General features: G+C 40.2%; 1 protein-coding gene across 1 annotated transcript in view; it reads right to left on the bottom strand.

The window, feature by feature from the left end:
- PSD (pleckstrin and Sec7 domain containing) overlaps positions 1 to 19057 on the bottom strand; it is a gene marked incomplete at both ends in the record, with an annotated part of 230222 nt that overhangs the window by 138227 nt on the left and 72938 nt on the right. Inside the window, one exon of the mRNA XM_083363338.1 lies at positions 16913 to 17002. Within this exon, the coding sequence (XP_083219464.1) occupies positions 16913 to 17002 (90 nt within the window). The remainder of the gene's footprint in view (positions 1 to 16912; positions 17003 to 19057) is intronic.

The raw sequence follows: 19057 nt of genomic DNA, 5'->3' as shown, positions 1-19057 counted from the left end.
TGATCTTCCATTTGATGAAGAGTTTGTCTCCTAGTTGATGTTAGGGTAGTTAAAATTCCCCAATTCTATTATGATGTGCTTACATACTTTAGTTAATTGACTAGCAAAACGTTCATCTATTTCCTCTGTTTGGTTGGGTGGCCTATAACATATACTTATGGCAATGTCATTTTTTCCCTTTGAAAAGTTTTATCATACATTTTATCTTTAACAAACCCCCCTACCCCTCCCCTGTCCCTCCCTCCTTACCCCTCCCCACCTCCCCTCCCCCCCAACTTCCCAGAGCTAAGTACAAGGTATAAAAAACAAAAAAAGAATCATAAACAACCATATGCTAACAACCGTAAACTCTAAAATCTATCACTCTCTAGCTCATATAGGATAACTACAAACACTATTAATATAAAATATATAAAAATATATATAAAAAAAGGAAAAAAGAAAGGAAGACTTATTCAAATGCTACATGAAACTTCTTAGTCCCATATTTGTTCTGGATATACTCAATCCATTTTCTCCACTCCATAATATAGCGTTCTTGCGAATGATCTTTCAAATAGGCCGATATCTTTGCCATCTCTGCCAGGTCAGAAACCTTTAAAGTCCATTCTTCTATAGTCGGCAGTTCCTCCTTCTTCCAATACTGACCTATTAAGAGTCTTGCTGCCGTAATTAAATTCAACATCAACTTAGTGTCCACAACTGTAGCATCTGTAATTATTCCCAACAAAAAAAGTTGCGGACAAAACTTTATCCTCTGCTTAAAAATCTTCTGCATGTTCCACCAGACTTTTATCCAAAAAGCCTTAACCTTTTTACAAGTCCACCATATGTGAAAATATGTTGCGTTTTCGTCACCGCACCTCCAACATTTAGGCTGATAATTCGGATACATACTTGCAAGCTTTTTAGGATCTAAATGCCATCTATAAAACATTTTATAAAAATTCTCTCTTAGATTTTGAGCTTGTGTGAATTTTACGTTCCTCACCCAAATCCTTTCCCACATGTCCATTGTAATAACTTCTTGGATATTTTGGGCCCATTTAATCATACAATCTTTAACAAGCTCTGTATCTGAGTCAATTTCTATCAATGCAAGATATATCCGTTTGATATGTGCTGGACCCTGATTTCTGATTTGCTTTATCAGATTTTCATCAGTCATTGTAAAACCAATTTTCTGGTCTTCTTTCCACCTGGCCCGTAACTGAATATATTGAAACCAAGTTTACAACCTTCTCATCTCGCAAGAGGCTATATGATTTCAAACACCAGACATTTCTTTCCAAGCTCAGAATCTCCTTGTACGTAGTCACATCATGTTTGAAACCAGCATGTATATTTTCTGTTGCGTGTTTTGGAATTGCCCACAGTGGTATCTTGCAATCTAGCTTATGTCTATACTTCTTCCAAACTCTCAACAATGCCTGTCTTAAAATATGCACTCTAAACACATTGTCAACCTTCTTGTCATACAACAAATATGCATGCCAGCCAAACAACAAATCGTGGCCCTCAAGATTTAATAATCTCTCTTGTGTCAAATTAATCCAATCACTTATTCCTACTAATGCAGCAGCTTCATAATATAGTTTAAGATTGGGCATTTTAAGACCACCTCTCTCACGAGTATCCTGCATAATCTTAAGTTTAACTCGTGGCCTTTTCCCTGCCCAAACAAATTTATTGATACCTCGCTGCCATTCCTCCAAATTAGAATCTTTCTTAAGAATCGGTATCATTTGAAATAAAAATAGAAATTTAGGCAGGACATTCATTTTCACTGCTGCAATCCGTCCCAACAAAGACAATTGCAATTTTTCCCAACTCTCCAATTCTTTTTGAATTTTCCCCCATAGTTTTTCATAGTTATTTTTATATAACTTTGTATTAGAGGGCGACAAAAGCACCCCCAGATATTTAACCCTTTTAACAATCTCAAATCCAGTTAATCCTTCTAAGAGAGCCTTTTGCGAAACTGTCATATTTTTGGCCAGAATTTTGGTTTTCTGTATATTAACTTTAAATCCAGAAACCTTCCCGTATTGTATTATTTTCTCCATCAGGTCCACAACAGAGTTCTCTGGCTGGGTCACTGTAACAACCAGATCATCTGCGAATGCTCTCAATCTATAATCCTGATCTCTAATTTGTATACCCTTAATTTTTTCCGAATTCCGTATTTTAACCAATAATATCTCTAATGTTAACACAAATAACAAGGGCGATAATGGACACCCTTGCCTTGTGCCCTTCTCAATATTACATCCTCTTCTGTGGTGAATTTAGTCCATTAACGTTCCAAGTTAAAAATTTAGTTGCCATGCATATCATCCCAAAGCTCTTGGAGCACTGCTTTAATAGGACTATCTTTTTTAGGCCGTGCTCCTCCCACTGCTTGGCTGTAAGTACGTTTTGGAAGTTCCATAGACTTCTGCTGATCTTGTTCTTTTATTTTTTTTGATCGTTTTAAAGCAGCACGCGTCACCCTCTGCTCTCTAGGATCATCCAAAGAAGTTGTAGCTTGGTCTCCTCCAGCACCGTTCTCCTCTGTCTGTCCATCTTCAGCCTCTTGATGTTCTCCTTCTCCAGATCCCTTTGCAGCTTCCAGAAGTGATAATGGGGTTGCTTTTAAAACATTATTGTAAAAATCACGCGCCTGCATCACAGTAGCCAGACGGTACCTTTTACCTTCATGCATCACCATCAACCCAACTGGAATCTCCCATCTGAACCTTATATCTCGTTGCTTGAGCTCTTGCACAAGAAATGTAAAATCCTTCCTTCTCCTTAAAATCTTTGGAGGAATTTCTTTTAGAACCAAAACTTCTTGATCAGCAATCACAACTTTAGTATCATAGGCAGCTTGTATAACTTCATCTCTAATTTCCCTCTTTGCAAAATAAACCACCACATCTCTAGGCAGCTTTCTCTGTCTAGCAATCCATGAATTCACACGAAACACTTTATCCATGCCTCCCTTTATTTCAGATGCTGGCTGATTCAATACCACTTCCAGAGCCTCAGAAATCAGCTGCTTTAGATCTTCCTTAATATTCTCTTTTAAGCCTCTGATTCCAACAGCAAACTGCATCTGGTAATATTGAGCAAGACTCAGTTCTCTGTCCATTTTGTCTCTTAAATCTTCATTCTCCAATACTTTTGCTTCTAATATGGCATTCTTTTGAGTCAAATCTTCCACTTTTTCATCCAGATCTTCCACACACTCAGCCACTTTATGCACTGAAGACAAAATGTCTACCTTCATCACACTGAACTTCTGTTCCATCCTCTCTTCCATTCTCTCCTCCAATTTCTCCAATTTCTCCTCCATCTTTGCAAATTTATCACCCATTGATTCCAGAATTACCTGGGCATGTTTTTCAAGAGCATCTTGTAAATCCTTCGGGGTCAATACATCAGGAGGATGCAACGCCTGCAATGATGATTGTTGCACCGGAGAAGTTCCAGCACTCTGAAGAGTTTTTGGGGGAGGTTTAGCCGCCATCTTTTACTTTCACTTGTGACGCACTTTCACTTTAAGTTTAAAAAGTCCATCAAGCTCGAGAGTAAAATATAATAATCCTCTTCACCTTTTCCTCTTGTACCGCTCTGCCTGCTCCTTTTATTCCATAGTCCTTCCTTCAGGCAGGGGTGGTCGCAAACGCCTGGCTCTGCTCCAAGAAATCCGGAGCAGAGACGCTGACCAGCTGGGAGCGACCCAGGCTACGGGGGAGTTCGATCCTTCAGCCGCCCAAGCTACAAGCTCAGGCGGCCCCGAAGAACTCGACCCCTACCTGGGGCCTCACCCCCTCCTCTTCTCCCAAGGAGGGGGCTTCAAATTCACCCGAACAGCTGATCGGCGCTGTTTCGGGTGAAAATTACTCAGCTGAGCCGCGGGCAGCCCGGGAAGGCTGTCTCCGGCGCCGCGCAGCCACCGGAAGTCCATTTTTTCCCTTTTATATTGACCCAAATGTAAGACAGTTTTCATCTTTGCTGTGCTCTATTTCTGTAGATATGTAGTTATTTCTTATATATAGAACAACTCCACATCCTCTTTTACTTGGTCTGTTTCTTTTAAATAATTTAAATCCCCCTAGGTGTAATTTTATTTCTAATTTTATTTTCTAAAATTGGGCAAAAGAAAGGAGAATGATAAACATATGCAGGATGGCAACGTGTTATAAAGTAAATAAATGAAGTTTGGCACCCTAAAATTTTAGAGCAGAAGAACTCCTGTGAGCTTAACAAGTTAGGAATTCAGGGTCATATAGAACTGAAAATGTACATGAGTGGTCAGTCTCCTACCTGCAGTAAAATAAAATAGGGAAGAACTGCAAATCTGATTAGCTTAAAGACATCCTTAAACTTGCTTTTCCAACTTACAAGAGTAAGCCTTGTATGTTTCTATTTCTAAAGATAGGACAATAGTTTATTTTTGATCTGAGAGAAATGAAACCAGTGTAATGAATGAAGCCACTATTTCAGTCACTTCTACAGACCTCCATCAGCTGTAATTTATTTATTATTTTATTAGATTTATGTACCGCCCCTCTCCAAGGACTCGGGGCAGTGCTTGTCATGGTTCCAATAGATGAAACCAGTAATTCTGATTCTGGGCTGAACCCACCCCCATTCTAACCCTCTTATGACAGTGATGACGAAGGAGAGAACGACCCGATGGTGAGATGACACATCCCACCTTTCTCGCTACCTGCCAAGTTCATAATCCCTAAGTCAGGTATGCAGGTAGATTTAAAAGTGCTAATTGATTCTGGATGCTCCTGATGCATCATTAGCTTGCCATTTGCCATGAAACTGGGCATACGAGCAAAACTGCTCTCCAAACCTGTGAGGTTCGAACAAGCTGAGGGCTCCCTGATGGGAGGGACTTTAGTCACACAAGTAACAGAGCCCCTACACCTAGAAATAGGTGAGCACTGGGAATTTATTCGATTCCTGGTGGCTCCAAAAATGACTCAGGCTGAGATTCTAGCATTAGCCTTGTTAGACAAATGGAAGCTATTTATCTGGTAGGAGAAAGGAATGAGAACTGTGAGACTACCCATAAGGCCCGATCCCCCCATTGCCCACCCAATGAGCGAGCGCACATGGCTCCCTTACGGCCACCTGGCAAGCCGCTCATCCCCAGCGAGTACCAGGACCTAGCAGAGGCGTTTAAGTGAGAAAGAATGCGATACCTTGCCTCCTCACCATCCCAATGATTGTTCCATTGAACTGTTACCAGGGGCCAAACTCCCCCGACCAAGAATGTACACCATGTCCCCCCTTGAAATGGAGGAGATGCAGCAATATGTGGATACAAACCTAGCGAGGGGATTCATTGAGTGGGCCAAGTCAACCATGGGTGCCTCTGTGTTGTTCAAAGAGAAAAAGGATGGGTCTCTAGGTCTCTGCATAGACTATAAGAGCCTTAACGCTGTGAGTGTCGAAAATAAATACCCTCTCCCCCTCCTGAAAGACTTAACTAACCCACCTGGCGAAGGAAAGCGTCTTCACCAAGTTAGACATGAGAGAAGCATACTGCCGGGTAAGAATAAAGGAGGGGGATGAGCGGAAAACGGCCTTCAACTGCCCCTTGGGAAGCTACCAATTCAAAGTCAATGCCATTTGGACTGCAGGAGGCCCCAGCCGTATTTATGCAGTTGATCAATGAGGTCCTACATGATCACCTATACAAAGGGGTCCTGGTGTATCTTGATGACCTCCTGATATACAGTATGAATATGACCACATAAAACTTGTCAGAGAAGTGTTAAAGAAACTATGGAATGCCAAACTTTATGTCAAATTGTCGAAATGTGAATTTCACCAAACCCGATTAGATTATCTTGGCTATAGAATTTCCAATGAGGGCATCAAAATTGACCCAGCCAAAGTGAAAGCTATAATCAAATGGCAGCACCCAAAAATTCACAAAAGGCTCCAGAGCTTCCCAGGGTTTGCCAACTTCTTCCATCAATTATTTCCCTCTTTTGCTGATATTGCTCTACCCCTTACAGAACTACTCAAAATGGGCAAGGGGGGGGAAACATGACCTGGCCAATCACTAGCATGGACTATGAGTTGTCAGAAAGCTTTTGAGGATTTAAAAAGACTATTTGTGGCTGATCTGGTTCTAAAGCACCCCTGCCCAGGGGAGCCCTTCTTAATTCAAGCAGATGCCAGTGACGTGGCAGTTGGAGCTGTGTTACTACAAAAGAATAAAATTGGGGTTCTGCAACTTTGTGCCTACACCTCTAAGAAATTCATGGAAGGCGAGAGGAGATGGACAGTCTGAGAGAAGCAGGCCTTTGCAATTAGGTGGGGGCTATTAACCAGGTGACACTATTTAGAAGGGAGCAAGGTGCCTTTTGAAGTATGGACAGATCACAAAAATTTAGAGGCATTAAAAACTCCCCGCAAATTCTCCCCAAAGCAAGTGCGATGGGCACAGTACTTTAACCATTTTAATTTTACTTTAAAGTACAGTTTATTCTTTTGTAGTAACACAGCTCCGACTGCCACGTCGCTGGCATCTGCTTAAAATACAAAGGGCTCCTCGGGGCAGGGGTGCTTTAGGACCAGTTCAACTGCAAATAGTCTTTTTAAATCCTCAAAAGCTTTCTGACAACTCATAGTCCATGCTAGTGATTGGCCAGGTCATGTTTCCCCCCCCCTTGCCCATTTTGAGTAGTTCTGTAAGGGGTAGAGCAATATCAGCAAAAGAGGGAATTAATTGATGGAAGAAGTTGGCAAACCCTGGGAAGCTCTGGAGCCTTTTGTGAATTTTTGGGTGCTGCCATTTGATTATAGTTTTCACTTTGGCTGGGTCAATTTTGATGCCCTCATTGGAAATTCTATAGCCAAGATAATCTAATCGGGTTTGGTGAAATTCACATTTTGACAATTTGACATAAAGTTTGGTATTCGATAGTTTCTTTAACACTTCTCTGACCAGTCTTATGTCATCAGTCATATTCATACTGTATATCAGGAGGTCATCAAGATACACCAGAACCCCTTTGTATAAATGTTCATGTAGGACCTCATTAACCAACTGGATAAATATGGCTGGGGCCCCCTGCAGTCCAAATGGCATGACTTTGTATTGGTAGCTTCCCAAGCGGCAGTTGAAGGCCGTTTTCCGCTCATCCCCCTCCTTTATTCTTACCCGGTAGTATGCTTCTCTCATGTCTAACTTGGTGAAGATGCTCTCCTTCGCCAGGTGGGTTAGTTAAGTCTTTCAGGAGGGGGAGAGGGTATTTATTTTCCACACTCACTGCGTTTAGACCTTTATAGTCCATGCAGAGACCTAGAGACCCATCTTTTTTCTCTTTGAACAACACAGGGGCTCCCACAGTAGTCTTGACCCTTTCGATGAATCCCCTCTGTAAGGCATATGGTGGTAGCCTACAATGTTGGGTTGAAAATATATTAAGCATGATGTTATGTCTTTAAGATGTAAATTGGCCAATGGGTGTGTAAGTGTTCTCATGGCCATAAGAGGGAGCTAGTAACGTAGCTTCTTTCTCTCTCTGAATTCACTGCTCTCTACTATTACTGTTTTTGCTCTGTTACCTGAACTGTGTATTGACCTCTGGAACGGTAAGAAGACTTTGTATTTTGGATTGCTACTTGGACTGTTTATTTTTGACTGTGCATTTTTTGTTCTTACACCACCTTAAAGTAAACTACTTTTTGCTTTTACAACTCAGTGTACTCTTGTGTGACTCTTGCTGCTCTCAGTACCCTTCCTTGTCTGTGCAACTCTTTTATTTTTATTTATTTATTTATTTATTAATATTTCTATACCGTCCTTCTCCCGAAGGACTCACAAGGATTGGTAGCTCATTGGTAGCACAAGGAGACCTCTGCACAACAAATTCCTTAACACTGGTTATGGGCCCAGGCCTGTACTGGAAGTAAGTACACACAGTATTCCTAGCTGAGTTTGTGTTAGCTATTTGGTGTAAAATGGCAAAAGAACTGTTGTCAGGCATCTCCTGGATAACCCGGTTGGATGGGAAAACTATGTTTCCTGGTCCATGAAATGCTGCTTGCTTTTGCGCAAGGAAGGACTATGGACTGTAGTAAATAACCCACTTTATACTACTGCTTGGGATGCAAATAATGAAGAGGATGCAAAGAAGATAGACGACTTTAAACGAAGCAATGAGAAAGCTCTTTGCATTATTGGACTAACACTGAATGACCAGCAGCTTGTCCATATCCGTGGTGAGGAGTCTGCTGCTAGGTGTTGGGGCATTTTGCGAAGGCTTTATGTTCAAGACAGTGTGGGTGCACATATACACCTTACACGTAAGCTGTTTAGGGCTCGTCTGCAGAAGAATGGAGATATGCTGACCCATTTAAACTACATGAAGGCAACTTTTCAAGAGCTTCATGAAAAGGAGCTGATTTTTTCAGAGTTGCATCAGGTCTACATTATTCTGTCATCTTTGGATGAGAGTTATGATGAGTATGTTTCTTCTTTGGAAGTCCTGACCAGAGAGGAACTGACATTGACTAACATTACTGGGAGACTGCACGAAGAGTCCAGAAGGAGACGTGACAGAGACCAGCTGAGAGAGACACAGCCACGAGAGGAGCAGCCATTCACCACTGCTTACAATGTCAAGAAATGTTATTCTTGTGGGGCTAGAGGGCATATAGCCAAATTCTGTAGAAAGGGTAAAAAACAGAATGTAAATAGCAGTGGGAAGGCTAAGAAGAGCATTGGTTTGGCTATTTCTGGTGAACCAACATCCAGAAATAATGAATTGTGGGTTGTTGATAGTGGGGCTTCACAATGCATTACTAAAGTGAAAAAGAGGTTTATTAATATGAAAAACAGCAACCAATATGTTTCACTGGCAAACGGTTGGAGGATGAAGGCCTCTGGTGAAGGTAATTCCTATTGTCCATGCATTAATGAACAGTTACCTATGTTATATATACCTAAACTAAGATTCAACCTGTTATCTGTAAGGAAATTGGTTAAAGTTGGGTTTGTGGTAATATTCAGAGGGGAGCAATGCACTATTGAGAGGAATGGAAGCTGTGTAACTGCTAATTTGAAAAATGGTTTATTCGTTCTCACAAGTAACCAGGTTAGTACAGTTAAAGCTAACTCAATATGTGAGAACAAGAAGCCACATGATGAGTGCATACATTTACTGCGTAGGCGGTTAGGGCATGTAAACTTTAACTCACTACGTAAAACAGTTGAGTTAGTAGAAGGAATTAAACTGAAGCCATGTAGTAAGTATTTGAATTGCAATGCCTGCAATCAGGAAAAGAGTAAGGCAACTCCTGCAAACAGGTTAAACGGCTTCAAAACAACTGTTCCTTTGGAAGTTGTGTTTGCAGATTTAATTGGACCCATGAAACCAAGTTTAGGAGGGTCATGTTATATTTTAAGTATACTTGACCACTACTCTCGTTATGGATTTTGTTATCTGCTTAAGTCAAAGGCAGATACTTGCCAACAATTTGCAAACTGGCTCAAATTCGTCGAGAGAAAAACAGAGAAAGGTTCAGTGCATAATTACTGATAATGGCACTGAATTTACAAACAAACGCTTTGCTGATATGCTAGAATCAGCTGGCATTGAGCATAAACGTTCAGCCCCTTATAGGCCTCAACATAATGCATTTGTTGAGAGACGTGGGCAAACATTACAAGCCATATACAATATGGCATGGTAGAAAACCAAACCTTGATTATCTGCACACGTTTGGCACCCCAGCTTGGGTCCACATTCCTGCACAACTCAGGAGTAAAGGCCAACATAGGGCTAGGCAATTATACTTCATAGGTTACGAAGCTAACCATGGATCTTATCGTTTCTGGGAACAAGGCACAACACGTATCAGACGTCCACCTGATCGCTATGAAGCCAATGTAATATGTCAAGTTAGTTTAGAGCCATCTAACTATGATGAGATCAGGATGTATCCTGAAAAGGAACAGGCATCATGGAAAGCTGCAATGAACAGGGAATTGAAGTCTTTGCAGGATCTTAAGGTCTATGAGAAAGCAAAACTGCCACCTGGTGAGCAAGCTATAGGTTGCAAATGGATATATAAAATTAAGAAAAGAGTAGATAGAACTGTAACCCATAAGGCACGTTTGGTTGCACAAGGTTTTGCCCAAACTACTGAGGATTATGACGAAGTGTTTGCACCCAGTCTGAGGGCAACTACTTTAAGAGCAGCTTTAGTATGGGCGGCTAAAAACCAATATATGGTTAACCATGTAGATGTTGAAACTGCATATTTACATGCTCCATTGCAACATACTATTTATTTAAGAATGCCACCAGGATTGACCAATGAAAGAAACCATGATTGTTGGGAATTAAAGAAAAGCCTCTATGGATTGAAACAATCAGGCTATGAGTGGAATACATGTTTAGTTAATGAGTTGAGTGCAATAGGTTTTGTAGCCAGTAATGCTGATCCTTGTTTGTTTAGAAGAGAACACAACGGAGCATTATCTTTTCTTTTATTATTCACAGATGATATTGCAATAATAACAAAAACTGAGTTAGAAGCACAAACTATCATTTCAAGATTGCAAAATAAATTCACAATTAGGAATCTTGGAGAAATAAGCCACTATTTGGGGTGAGATATTGTGAAAACGAATTGGGGTTTTAAGGTGTCGCAAGCCAGTAAAATATCTCAGTTATTAAAGAGATACAATATGGAAATGTGTAAACCAGCAAAAACTCCGATGGCTATGGATTTTAAGGACACTAATGTTGAGAGTCCTGTATTCGATAAGACTATGTACCAATCTTTGATAGGAAGTCTTATGTATCTGAGTAATTGGACTAGACCTGATATTTCTTACTGTGTAAACCAATTGGCTAGGTACAACAATAATCCAACTGTTAGACACTGGCAATCAGCTAAACGAGTATTAAGGTATCTGAAGCAGACTATTCACTACTCATTATATTTAGAGCCAAATCGTGAGTTAATCCTCACTGCATATGCAGATGCGAGTTTTGCCTCTGATACAAGCACTCGTAAATCTACTTCAGGGTTGGCTATAATGTTAGGTGATTCTTTAATTGGATGGAAGTCCATTAGGCAAAAACACATAAGCTTATCTACAATGGAGGCTGAATTTTCATGTCTATCAGTGTTATGTACAGAACTGCTAGTGTACAAACAATTATTGTTAGATATGGGTTTAAATGTAAATGATCCATTTATTGTGTATGAGGACAATCAAGCTGCGATACAGATGGCAAACAATGCTGCAGTAAGAACAAGATCTAAACATACTGATCTTCGTTATTTAAATGTCAGACAATGTGTCAAAGATAAATTAATACAGCTAGAGTATTGTCCATCTGATGTAAATATTGCAGACCATTTTACGAAGGTACAAAGTGCTGTGAAACACAATGCTAATTGTGAAAGAATGTGCATAGGATTGTAAGAGTTATATATTATTCTACCCAAAGGGGAGAATGTTAGGCATATGGTGTTAGCCCACAATGTTGGGTTGAAAATATATTAACCATGATGTTATGTCTTTAAGATGTAAATTGGCCAATGGGTGTGTAAGTGTTCTCATGGCCATAAGAGGGAGCTAGTAACGTAGCTTCTTTCTCTCTCTGAATTCACTGCTTTCTACTATTACTGTTTTTGCTCTGTTACCTGAACTGTGTATTGACCTCTGGACCGGTAAGAAGACTTTGTATTTTGGATTGCTACTTGGACTGTTTATTTTTGACTGTGCATTTTTGTTCTTACACCACCTTAACGTAAACTACTTTTTGCTTTTACAACTCAGTGTACTCTTGTGTGACTCTTGCTGCTCTCAGTACCCTTCCTTGTCTGTGCAACTCTTTGGTAGCACAAGGAGACCTCTGCACAACAAATTCCTTAACACCCTCGCTAGGTTTGTATCCACATATTGCTGCATCTCCTCCATTTCAAGGCGGGGCATGGTGTACATTCTTGGTTGGGGGAGTTTGGCCCCTGGTAACAGTTCAATCATTGGGGCGGTGAGGAGGCAAGGTATCACATTCTTTCTCACTAAATGCGTCTGCTAAGTCCTGGTACTTGCTGGGCATGAGCGGCTCACCAGGTGGTTGTAAGGCAGCCATGTGCACTTGCTCATTGGGTGGGCTCATTATTGGTTTCTAGGGCCCCCACTGCACTTGTTGTGTCTCCAGATGCTGCTGGCCCCAGTCTGGTTGCTGATTTAATGGCTGCCAGGGTCCCCACTGCTGCTGGCCCCACCGGTCCTGCTGTATGTTCAGGGATTGCACATTCAGGTCCTGCTGCTGCCACCCTTGCTGTTGTCCTCCCACCAGCTTCTGATCTCCAGGCTTCAGCACCACCCCCAGCTGTTGCAAGGCTTCTATTAGCTGGGGCAAGCTCAGAGGTTGTTGGTCTTTCACTTTTGGGGGTTTCCCAACCTCCCATTTCTGCAGAGGCCCCAGGCTGGGGTCCTCTGTCTCTGTGGGTCTGGAGGGCTTGGTAGGGGACTCCTGGGGCTGGCAGGCAATCTGATCTGCAGGCAGGATTTTCCACTCACTCAGATTCTCAATGGCTGATGATTTGACATCTCCTCCCCATTCTGCTTCTGTGGCCTCTTGCTGCATAGTCTGGCCTCCGTATTTTCTACTGGAGTGGTTCCAGTTTGATGATGAGATAAGCTCAGTTATCTGCTGAGGCTTGGAGATTGGCCCAAACTCATCTTCCCACAGAAAACTATTTAAGTTTTCAGAAGTTTCACCAGAAACCAGTCTTTCATTTTCCATCTTGAGGATTCTTCCCTGAATCTTTGCCAGCTTATCTGTCTTACCAGAGACAGCGGCAGTGGTTCAGGACCCCCCTTTGAAAGAAAGCAGATTCTGGCATGATGTCATGGTTTCGATGAATGAGACAATTCAAACAAGTTGCAGAAATATTATTTATCTAAAAGTCTTTGTAATGAAATGAAACATCGGCACTCATGGAGGGATGCCAGAATCTGAAATCTCCTCCCCCCAAACCCATCGTAACACACACACAATCCCTGCCCTTATCTACATGTCATAAATCACATTATCCAATTAGTTTTACATATGAGGTCTCTCCTCCTATTCTGTACGCAGGCTTTCTAATCTTCTCAAAATAGTCTTTAGAAAATTCCCTCCCTTCAAGATTCAAAGTGGAGCAGTTTAAACAAAAGGCTGTCTCTTACATTGTCAGTGCAAAAACATGTCAATGTTTGCAGCATTGACCGGATTCTGACACAGTATCAATTCTTGGTAATTGCCTGGCCAAGTCTCTGCAGTTTTCTTGGTAATATTTCAGATGTGGTTTGCTCTTACCTTCTTCCTAGGGCTTAAAGAGACCAACCCAAGACCACCTAAGACAAGACTAGAACTCATAATTTCCTGTTTTCTAGCCTTAAGCAATGTAGTACACAAACTGGCTCTCTTAAGGTGCTTATTCGTACCTTTAAATATCAATATATTTATTACCGTCTCTTGCAGAATGAAACAACTGGCCGCAGCCATCTCACTCCAGCCACCTCACTCAACCCTCCATTTGTCCCTCCTCAGCTGCCCCTCCCCAGTCATCCCCTCATCCATTCCTTTCCATCCACTCCTCCTCAGCTGCCCCGCCTCATGCAATTCACTACGTGAAATAGACAGTCCTACCAACACATGGATTTGCAATTGGCTCACTAACAGCACCCAGTATGTAGTCCTTAATGGAAGTACATCTACATGGAGAGATGCATGCAGTGCGGTACCTCAAAGTTTTGTCTTGGACTCGGTACTCTTCAGCATCTTCATAAATGATCTATCTGGCCTCATGAGGTTAGGATACTGGGCTAATGATCGGCAGGCTCGCGTTCAAGACCTGGTTGCTGCCGTCAGGAGTGGGTGAACTTCTGTCACATGCTCCAGCTTTTGCTGACCTGGCAGTTTGAAAGTGGGTGACCACAAGTAGATAAATGGGTACCACTTTAGTGGGCAACTTAATAGGGACATGAATAGAACCCCCAATCCAGAAGTTCTTCAGTGCTCCCGTCACAACTGTAGTAATAGCATTTAGGATAGAAGGGGGGCTCATCAGATTTGCAGATGTCACTAAGCTGGGGAAAATTGCTGACATTGTGGAAGATAAGCTTAAGTTTCAGAAGGATCTTAAAAGACTTGAGCTTTGGACCCTATCCAACAAGATGCATTCAATGGTAAGAAAAGTAAGGTCCTGAAGATAGACAGGAAAAACCAAATGTATAGGTACAGAATAGGTGATACATGGCTCGACAGTAGTAAATGTGAAAAGAGATCTAAGTGTCATAGTGCACCACCACTTAAGTATGAGCCAGCAATGTGTTTCAGCTGCCAAAAGAACCAATGCAGTTTTAGGCTGCATAAACAGGAATAGCATCAAGAGTGCAAGAAGTGATAATACTGCTTTATACTGCACTAGTAAGGCCTCACTTGAAGTACTGTGTACAGTTCTGGTTACCATGATATAAAACAGATGAGACTCTAGAAAGTGTGCAGAGAAAAGCAAAAAAGCTGGTAAAGGGTCTGGAGGCTAAATTGTATGATGAACAGTTAAGGGCGCTAGGCATCCCTAGCCTGTTGAAGAGAAGGATTAGGGCAGACAGGTTAACTATCTGCCAGTGCTTGAAGGATTGTCACAGAGTAGAGGAGACTGACTTATTCACCAAAGCCTCAGAGGAACAAGAAATAATGGATGGAAGCTTGTTAAAGAAATCCAACCTAAAAGTAAGGAGACATTTTCTGACAATGAGAACAATTAATCAGTGTAATAGCTTGCTTTCTGGAGATGTTCCATCACTGGAGGTTTTGAAAAACAGAATGGACAATTGTTTGACCAGGATGTATAAGGTTTCCTGCCTTGAGCAGGAGGTTGGACTAGAAGACCTTTGAGATCCCTTCCAGCCTCATAATTTTACATTCTATGTTCTTAGCAAAAATGGACAGAAAACTGCAGAATCTCATCTGAGAATTTGATGAGTGTTCATTAATAATTGAAATTATATCCTAAGAAAAGCCAAGACTCTTAAATCTTAATTCAACTATCTGCTAGATATGGGAAAAACTCGGATGCAACTATGGTAATTTAGAATATTTATTGCAAAAAAGATGAAGCCTAACATAACTGTTAAGGATGACTACTGCAGAGCCTTCATGTATTTGTGCTGCAGCATTTAAGCTCTAAGTTTCTTATTCCTATCTTTCCCATTTAACAGATACTCAATGGTTCACTTGATAACATTGAAAAACTCAGATAAGTTTATATAATGATCCTCTCTTAGCACTGACCACTGATGATGTTATCTAGTTGGGTAATGAAACATCTGCAAGAAAATAGTGGGGTTACTTGATGCTACAGAGAGCACCAAGTAACCCTGAGCTATAAATATTCTCTTCTATCGATCCTCTTTTACCTGGGAACCTGGGACTACCTTCCTTATTGACTTTCTCAACCTCTTTGCTAATATAAATAATTAATTCTGCTTTTTCCACTTTGGCTAGGCTATGGAACAATTTGTCACTGGAGTTTAGACTAATTGCCTTGTTTTTATAGTTCAAGAGTGGGTTTTTAATTTTTTTTCTAGGCCCTTTAGATTTTTGTTTTTTAAAAAAATGGTTTTAATGACATGTTGTTATCACGTTGATATGGTAAATCTCAACTGACCAATGACTTTAGTTGCTCCAGTGGGAATACGAGTACCTAAGGAGAAACATTGATTAAGGTGAAAAGGGGATAGATGCACCTACTACAAATGGCAGAACCCATTGAGGAGTTCTGACAAATTTCAGGTTGATGGAACCTAACTAACTGACTTGGATTTTGTTAATATGGGTATTTGTAAGTTCTTGAGACTCAAAATGAAAATGCATAGTTTATAAATGTTTAAATTAAAAAAAAGACCAATTAAACAGGGTTACAAGCCTTCATTAATCAATATGATACTGATTTAAACCAGGACAATGTTCTAATCTCCTGGATTTTAAATATGAATAGCCTCTAAAAATATAAGTGCTAATAAGTATATGGTTAGATGTTTGGGGGAGATCCAAAAAGCTCTCCATAAAATAATACTAGTCTTCGTGGAAAGAATCATTAACTTGTTCAGGTAGACAAGAAAGCTACTGCACAAAGGTTGCCTATTGAAAATCCACAGTAATAATGACCTTTCCAGAGACATGGATATATTTTCAAACAGAACTTTAACAAGGAAACTGATCTTTTGTTTTGCTATTTTTTTAAAAAAACACCTGTTAACATTTAACAAACAAGTAATAAATACACAAAAATATCTGAGTTTTTATAATCACCCTGAAATTTAGAACATTTTATCTCCTACAAGCTTCAAGGGTAATATATGGTGTCCTTAAGGTACAGAAGTGTGAATCTGCCTTATGCCATTCCTTTGGATGTAGGCAGTTTTTTCCTCCGAAACATGAGGTACCAAAGCAGTTTTCCAAAGTATATCAGATTTGAATATACATACAATCTCCCTGTACAAATATTCCTACACATCTATGGAAGCACATTGTATCTCCCCCACACCCAGATTCACTCAAAATCTCTCATCCACAGCAAAATACATATGTACAGAATATATGTACATACATAAAATTTCTCAATGCACATGCACATACCATACCCGCACATAGTAGGATCTTTGCTAAAAGGAAACAGGGAGCTACCATAAATACTGTAGTTGCAGGTAGGTTTGTTCTTGAAAATGTAGTTCAAAATGGATATACTCTCTGGAATAATAAAAAAAAACCCTCTTGGAGTTGCCAGATCTTGGGAACTAGCTTAGTAAAAGTGACAAGCAACATTTTCCCTTATACTGCACTGTTTTTCCAGGAAGAGTTCTAGATGGATTTACCTTGAGTAGTTCTCTGGGGAAATCACTACCTTGATTGAGACCTTCCAGATTCTCAATGAAATCTGAACAAGACATTCGCTTCCCAATGTTCTATAAGGAGGAAGAGAGGAAAGAAGGAAAAGTGACTAGCTCATATGTTTAGCAAGACTATTTCAATTACATATTCTGGGAAAAATATGTCACAAAATATGGTAGTGGGTGGTGTGGCTTTTTTTTTAGAAAAAAAAATATAAGTATAAAACTTTATCAAGGATAACGATACCTTGGTGGAACTCCTTTCTGTAGCAGCAATTTAGATCTGAATGAATGAAATGTTTTAATACCCCTCAAAATTAAAAAATTAAAATAGGTCATTAAGAATGAATTTTGGAAGGTTATTTGGGGCATTAGAGCTTATGTTTGATGCAGAAACTCTTTGTGTTCATAAAACATACTTAACAAGGAAAATTAATATGTATATATGAATTCTAGCAGATTGGTTAGTGTTAACCTTGACTAACTTAATGGTTAGGCTATTGTACAAACCGAATCTGGTCAGTGCAAAATGTGAACACAGGAAACGGGTGAATCCAGGTTAAAATTTTATGTAAATGCAGTTTACAAGTGTTACTATAAGAACAAAGGGTGAAGCAAAGCTTACTCAGCAAAAGAACAATATCCCCCTATTCTTATTTAAGCACATATAGCAATAGCACTTATATACCACTTCACAATGCTTTACAGCCCTCTCTCAGTGGTTTATAGAGTTAGCATATTGCCCCCAACAATCTGGGTCCTCAGTTTACCGACCTTGGAAGGATGGAAGGTTGAGTCAACCTTGAGCCGCTGAGAATTGAACTGTTGAACTGCTGGCAGCCATCAGTCAGCAGAAGTAGCCTGCAGTACTGCATTCTAACCACTGTACCACCTTGGCTCTTTTTTTTTATTGAAAAGTTTTACAATACATTTTATCTTTAACAATCCCTCCCCCCCTCCCTCCACCCACCCCTACCTAACCCTCCCTATCCCTACCCCCCCCTCCCCCTCCCCCCCGACTTCCCAGAGCTAAGTACAAGGTAAAAAAACAAAAAACAATCATAAACAACCATATGCTAACAACAATAAACTATTAAGTCTATCGCACTCTAGCTCATATGAGATGACTACAAGCAATACTAATATACAAAGGGAAAAAAAAACTTATTCAAATGCTAAATGAAACTTTTTAGTCCCATATTTGTTTTGGATATAATCAATCCACTTTTTCCACTCCATAATATAATGTTGTTGCGAGTGATCTTTCAAAAAAGCCGAAATCTTTGCCATTTCGGCCAGGTTAGAAACTTTTAAAGTCCATTCTTCTATAGTCGGGAGTTCCTGCTTCTTCCAATATTGTCCTATTAAGAGTCTTGCTGCTGTAATTAAATTCAACATCAGCTTAATGTCCACAACAGTAGCATCTGTAATTATACCCAATAAGAACAATTGCGGAGAAAACTTTATCCTTTGCTTGAAGATCTTCTGCATATTCCACCAAATTTTTATCCAAAAAGCCTTAACCTTTTTACAGGTCCACCATATATGAAAATACGTTGCATCTTCGCCAACACATCTCCAACATTTAGGTTGATAGTTCGGATACATACTTGCAAGCTTTTTAGGATCTAAATGCCACCTATAAAACATTTTATAAAAGTTCTCCCTTAAATTTTGGGCTTGTGTAAATTTTACGTTCCTCACCCAGATCTTTTCCCAAGTGTCCATTGTAATAACTTCCTGAATATTTTGAGCCCATTTTATCATGCAGTCTTTAACAAGTTCTGTTTCTGAATCAATGTCTATCAATGCAAGATAAATCCGTTTGATATGTGCTGGACCCTGGTTTCTAATTTGCTTTACCAAATTTTCATCAGTCATTGAGAAACCAATTTTCTGGTCTTCTTTCCACCTGGCCCGTAATTGACCATATTGAAACCAAGTTTGAACGACCTTCTCATCTTGCAGAAGATTGTACGGCTTCAAACACCAGACGTTCCTCTCCAAACTTAAGATCTCCTTGTACGTAGTCACATCATGTTTGAAGCCAACATTTATGTTTTCTATTGCATGTTTTGGGATTGCCCACAATGGTATCTTGTAGTCTAACTTATGTCTATACTTCTTCCA

The sequence above is a fragment of the Vipera ursinii genome (genome assembly GCF_947247035.1).
Source record: "Vipera ursinii genome assembly, chromosome: 5".
NCBI classification, from domain to species: Eukaryota; Metazoa; Chordata; class Lepidosauria; order Squamata; family Viperidae; genus Vipera; species Vipera ursinii.
Note: the sequence above shows the minus strand (reverse complement) of the source record. Positions and strands in the feature narration are given on the sequence as shown.